This window comes from Mesocricetus auratus, unplaced genomic scaffold (assembly GCF_017639785.1).
Source record: "Mesocricetus auratus isolate SY011 unplaced genomic scaffold, BCM_Maur_2.0 Super-Scaffold_100008, whole genome shotgun sequence".
Lineage (NCBI taxonomy): Eukaryota > Metazoa > Chordata > Mammalia > Rodentia > Cricetidae > Mesocricetus > Mesocricetus auratus.
In genome coordinates, this window is record NW_024429192.1 from 8,433,230 (window position 1) to 8,439,900 (window position 6,671).

The 6,671-nt window shown below is 39.2% G+C and overlaps 1 protein-coding gene and 1 pseudogene across 1 annotated transcript; one reads left to right on the forward strand and one right to left on the reverse strand.

Moving 5' to 3' along the window:
* Positions 1-1,621: 1,621 nt before the first annotated feature.
* On the reverse strand, positions 1,622-2,257 carry LOC101832896 (annotated as a pseudogene).
* Positions 2,258-4,682: 2,425 nt separating this feature from the next.
* Positions 4,683-5,055, forward strand: LOC101833160 (keratin-associated protein 13-1-like). Its single transcript, XM_021229399.1, has 2 exons — positions 4,683-4,879; positions 4,914-5,055. The coding sequence occupies exons 1-2, from the start codon at positions 4,683-4,685 to the stop codon at positions 5,053-5,055; spliced, it is 339 nt and encodes a 112-aa protein (XP_021085058.1).
* Positions 5,056-6,671: the final 1,616 nt, after the last annotated feature.

The following is a 6,671-nucleotide window of genomic DNA, read 5'->3' on the forward strand; positions in this document are numbered from 1 at the left end:
GAAGTCAAAATTTCTATGTACTTAACTAGTGTCTCCATGATTACCCCCACTGCTAACAGTTTCTTTTTCATCCTCAGATTCTGAAATAAGTGAGTAATCAAACTATGATTTATTTTTTGCACTATGGATGTATGCCTGTGCTATTGGTTTTAAATTCAAGACCAACTTAAGAAATATCATTGAATAATTTGGTGTAATTTGACACCACAATGTACTATTCCCTTTATTAATATTTTGCTCATAGTTTTTGCATTTGTGAATTTGAAAGACTGTTGCATTGGAGTATATTTTTTATCCAGAGCAGCCAATTCCTGGTAAACTATCATTTATATCTGTAGACATTGCTCATAGGAAATTAATATTGTAGAAGACATTAATTTCTGCTCATCCTGAGAAAGTAAGTAATGAAGACATAAACAAGCAATGAAAAAAAAAAGAATGAAATATTATAGACTTTTCATGATGTTGCTTATACATAGGGAAAAAGTTAATATATTATCTAAATGCAGATTATCAGCCAAGGGAAAATGCACCATACATTCTCTAGATAGACCATGATTTTAGGGAGGTTATGGGAACCTAAAAATACTTCTCCTGGACTCAGCACCCATCAGTCCAAGAGCAATGTTTGTTAGTAATTTGATGATATTTTACTACTTAGTCTTAGTCTCAAATCAGAACTTAAGTCAGACACTTGGAAATAACTTATTTGGCCTAATTTATTTGGCAGGAGTTACTATGCAAATAAATAAAGACAAAGTAGAAAGGAATATCTTAGATTTGCTTTTCCAAGACACAACTGGGATGTAATGTCATAGAGATTTTCAGGAATGTTTTGGAGAGGCTGTTGGGACTGTCCACTCTGGGAAATGATAATACCAAGGAAAAAAACATTTCTTCATCTGCTTCTGTCTTTCACTGGTTAAAAATGTGTAATTTCCTGCATTCTTACACCTGTGCAATAGAGGAAGAACAGGTGGGACCATTTGTTTTCCTATTATGATCTCTGAGATACCTATGTACATAGTCAGAAAGTATTGTGAAAACTCTAGGGAAGACATTATTCATAAAATGTTTGCGAACCTACAATGCTATGTGTTATGCCATCTACAGGAGCTCGCTATATGGTATAAGTGTTATGAGACAAAAAGTTTTCATTTACCTTCCAGACACATGACAGAACAAAAGATTATTGACAATTTCAGACTGAAGAAAAATAGAACTCAGAAGGGGTTTGAAGCTTGTCCACATTTGTGCACCAAAGCCTAGTAAAATCTGAATTCTTAAAGGTGTCTCCATTCTTTCTTCTTTCCAAAAATATACAATTACTACCGTAATCAAGGAGGGTTTTATTTTTATTTTTTCCATAATGAAAATGGATTCATGTGACTAGGTGGAGTCAATTGCACCTATCTCATTCATCCTCATGGAAGGGGTCCACAATACTACGGAAAAAGAAAAATGATAATTTATGTGTAGGTCTAGAACTTTAGGGGAGTTAAAATAATTTGTTTCAAAACAGTTCTGTTAACTGTGTATTATCTAGGTCTTCAGTTGCATTTCAGTGATCAATATATTAGTTTTTAATTTTTTTAAGGCTTGTTTTACTTTAATGACTGATTCACCTGAGCCACAGGCAGCCCACTGTGTACAGACGCGAGGGAAGCTTTATTTCTTGCTCACTTCTTCCATGGACAGTCTTGATGATCTCCTCTTCCTTGGCCTGGAGGCGCTTCTCCCTGTGCTTCCTTGCTTCCTTGGTCTTAGAACAGGGAACCTCAGCCTGATCAGCAGGGAGCTTCCTGCAGGCCTTGTCTGCCTTCAACTTGTGGATGTGCTCCATGAGAGTCCGCTTGTTTTTGAAGACATTCCCTTTGACCTTCAGGTACAAACTGTAGTACATATAGCGGTCAATCTGCTTGGTCAATCTTCACGGTATCTCCTGAGAAGTTGTCACAGTATCCGCATCCTTCCCATCCAGGTCACCTTCTCTGGCACTCTAGCATAAGCAGTATCCTTTGGCTTCCCTAAGCCCATATGCCTGCCTTTCCGTGGAACCAAAGTGTTTTTCAGGCATCTAGCCCATTAATGGATAGTCACAGGCTTCCAGGTGATTAGCCCATCTTTGATGAGCTTCCGGATCTGCCAAAGGGAGTTGGCAATGTCGATTTCATTGGTCTCACTTGGGTCCAGCCAGACCTTTTTACTGCAGTGGAGGATGCTAGAAACAAGCCTTTTGTAGCCTGAGCATACTCATGGCTGCGGACAACCAGTATGCCAGTTTTTAATGCCAGTACCACACTGTTGTTATTCCTATATCATTGTAGTATAACTTGAAGTATTTTTTCAATTTCTATGAATTTTGATGACTATTCTTTTGTATTAAATTTACAAATTGCTTTTGGTAGGATTGCCAGTTTCATAACAGGGATCAGACCCATCCATGAACATGGGAGTTCTTTTCATATTCAAATATGTTCTTTAATTACTTTGCTCAGTGTCGTTGCTGCACAAAACTTACATATTTCTGTTAGGTTTATTGCCAGGAATTTTTTAAGCTATAAATCGGATAATTGTCAGAGTTCTTTCTTGGTATGTTCATACACCGATGAATGGGTAATGCAAATGTGGTACCCTTATACAATGGAATATTATTATGAAAAATGAAATTAGTAAATTTGTAGATAAATGGATGGAGCTGAAAGTGACAAGTCTGGGTGAGATAATCCAAAGCCCGAAAGATGAGCACTACATGTTCTCTTTCCTACATGGATGTTTGCTTTGAATCTTTAGGTATATGTGTTTAAACTGGAATACTTTCAGTTAGGAAAACACTAAAAGTTCATCAGGGAGGCATCTAAGAAAGAAGAAGTAGAATTCAGGTGGCAATATAGTTGAATGGGGGATAATGGAGCAAGAAGTAATTATTAAGAGGGATGATGGGTGGGAGGACAGGGAAGAGGGGCATGTGGGAAGACATAACTAAAGCCAAAGACTCTTGAAAAGCCAAATAGGAACCAGCTACTGTAGAAGCTACACACACACACACACACACACACACACACACACACACACTAGAGGAAGCAATGGCCCTAATAGACAACATAGACTATCGAATATAAAGCGCAGTGTTACCTCTTTCAGGGCTGTTGGAGAATGGGCTCCCTGGAGCCCCAAACATTAAAGGGTAACTGCCATTGACCTTGGTTATCCTCAAGAGCTTGATGTGATCATACTGCTAAAGACAGCACATACTTGAGTCAAAGAACATGGAAAACCGTGTTACTGACACAGAAGCTTAATCTTTACTGGCTTGTTTTTAAATTCTGGAAAGTGGTATCCATGTTACCCACTAACTACACATTTTATTTTCAAATTGGCACAAACACGATTTGATATATTTAGTCTTTAGGCACGTTTTTTCCTTCTCTAGATTCTTCTACAGAGAGGGCTCAAGAAAAAGATAAAGAACTGAACACCTATTTAGATTCAAGGTGTTTACATAATAGCAGAAGGGGAAAATTGGGTTAAATTTGGCTGGCAAAGTCTCCTGGGCTCAGTCATTGCTTCATAGGAGTCCACAAAAAGCAAGGATGTGGGGGGAGGAGAAGCTTGGTCATGCCTTAGTTGAATGTGCCAGACTTTGTTGAGCCTCTCCATGGGAGGCCTTACTATTTCTGAGGAGTGGATGGTGGTGGGTTGGGAAAAGGTGGGGGAGGGAGAGGAGGAGAGGGAACTGTGGTTGGTATGTAAAATAAATTAAAAAAATAAAATATTAAAAAGAGACAAAAAACTTATTGGAAAGACACATAGTCGGCTAACTCTCTGTGTCTTAGTGGTGCTAGAAGTGGAATTTCCATGATAAACACTTGAGAATCCAGTGCTACCTTAAGCAACAAATCAGAAGCACTGGATTTAAAATTCTTCTCTTTCTAGCAACTACTGGCCCTTTGCCAGGTTAACTCCATTAGAATGGTCCAAATCATGGCACATGAGGCTACCCCAGGTTCTTTCTCGTTCCACAGTCTTCCACCTTCTGCCTAGGTTCACTCTTACTCTGTTTTTCTTTTTCCTTTCTTTCTTTCTTGTGTGTATACTTTTGTTACTGGGGGAAAAGAAAAATGGCAATGTTTAGTAATAAACATGGACTAAGTTTAAACTTAGAATTAATTTTAAAAGGATGATAACAGTAGGGTTAATCTTCAATAAGTTCCACATCAAGTCCAAAGTGATGCTACCAATTCACTACCAAAAAGATAAGAAGTTACTTTTACTCCACACCACATGAAGAAAAATATTTCCTCACAAAATCCCATGACAAAACACAAAATAAGTATGTCAAGAGGAAAAAGAAAGATTTCCCTGGACATGATGAAATGATCTTTAAGTGTCCAACAAACATGGCATTTATGACACAGCGGTAGCTCATTGTCTTTGGCTACAGCAATGAAATTACAACAGCTATAAATATACCTCGAGGGAAACTATTCAAAAGCAGCTGCAATTACAGAGAAATTTGTGAGTGGCACATCTGTAAAGGACAGAGCACAAATAGAACAAGGATGACCCGGTTGGGTACCACACCTGTTGCTAAGAGTATATAAACCCAGCTCTCCACAGGGTGACATTCAAACTCAGAATCCTCTCAGTTACATCCAGCTGACCTCACATCTCCTCTCAGCATGACCTGCAGCTGCAGCTCTAGAAACGTCTCTACTTCCTGCAGGAGCTGCCTGCCCTCCTCGGGTTCCTCCTGTGGCTCTTCCTACCCCAGCAACCTGGTCTACACCACCACCGGCTGCTCTCCCAGTACCTGCCACCTGTACAGCGGTTGTCAGGAGACCTTCATTGAGCCCACCAGCTGCCAGACAGAGATCCCGTATGGTGTCCTAGCCCTGCTAGATGATGATGCTGTGCTACTACCCCAGGAGTTCCACACCTTGCAGTCTCTGCCAGGGGACTTATACTGGGTCCCTGAGTTGTGGGTCCAGCAACTTCCATTCTCCGGAAGCTGCTTCTCAGGGGACTGCGGACCCAGAGGCTTCACATTTCTGAATTGTGAAGTCCCTGCTTTCCCTTCCTTGAGTAATGTGTCCACATTCTGCTACCCAACTTACTTGCTTTATAATACATATTAACCATCATTTTGTATTCCAAAATGTGGGCCATGTCTCTCTGGAATCAGCTGTTAACTGTGTGCATGCTACAGTGTTAAAGGCAATGTCGCTATCCTGTACCCATCATTTTCATGCTTATCGCTTACAGCTATCCTTTCTCCTAATAGGAATTTCTCAATCTCAGATAGAACCTGGGATGCCTGCATAATCACCATTATGCCTTACTAACAGTAATGTTGACATGTATGTGCTCTATTTCATTGCTATCCAACAGTATATGATGAATATGAAAATTTATTCAATAAACTTGTGCAACCTGATACCTCAGTGTATTGCTCACATTATTATTGCTGTTGCTAATTATGTTTGCTTTTATGGATTTATGACACTAAATTATATACTGCAATTCTGTGATTAGATCTTACAAACAAATCATTTGGCATTTTTTTTATGATCCTTGTTTGGAGCTGTTAATGCTAGGAAGTATGCCATTTGTGTCCGCACACTATGGCACATTGACAGTGAGAATTGTGTGAGATTTAGGGAATACATTTCTGCTGAGTAATGGAACAAAGCAATTAAAGTGAGGTCTATGTAGAGAAAATAGTGGCCTAAGTCTAGTATTTAAATGTGAATTATCAGCCAAGGTAAAAGTGAGATGAGTTTTAAATAACTCTCAGGACAGATGCATTTATATATATAAATGCTTCTCCATGCCCCTCCATTGGTGAATATTTCTTTATCTTATCTCCATATGTGTATAGGACAATCATGCGATCCTGATTCAGGCTGTGTCGGCAATCCTACTCCCAGGTGCAATGCCAATCAACATGAGTGATGTGTCCAAGACATATTGAACAGCTTTTATTCATTGGTCTTAGTGAAACTTTGAAAGAAGTCATGTCAATGTCTTGGGTATAGTTTTCGACTTTTGGTTTTTTTGGGGGGGCAGGGTGCGTGTTAGGTCCTAGAAAGCACGTATCACAGGTTCTGTGGGATTTTAAGGAGAAGAAAACATTAAATGGGGGGGGGGAATGTCTAGTAGGAAAGGGAAAATTTTACAAGAAAATAAAAGGAATGCAAAATTAGGGACATTTAGAAAGACTTCCAGAAATGTCTAACTCAGTATCTGATTCCCAGGTAAAAACATCTCTTTTTTTGGAATTTCTCTTTCATTGGCAAAATCATATAATTTTTGGCTTATCATAACAGTGTGAGGAAAGAATGGCAGTGGGGTCCTTCTATCATCCAGGGGGGAGACATTTGAGACAGCAATGTACATAGCCAGAAATACATCACTTCTATTTCAGGAAACATGTTGTTTAAAGAGGGAGCTGGAATTCGTCATCAGTATTCGGTGCTGTAACCCTGCCTGGGATGACTTGTGACATCGTGCTCTAAGGATGAAGGTAAAATGGGGCTAAGAATTTTCATTTGACGTTTAGACACAAGACAGAGACTAAGATTATTAACAATTTTTAAGACAGGAGGGAGGGGGTACTCAAAATGGACTTGAAACTTGCCAGAGTTTGCATATCAGTGCCCAGTAGAGCA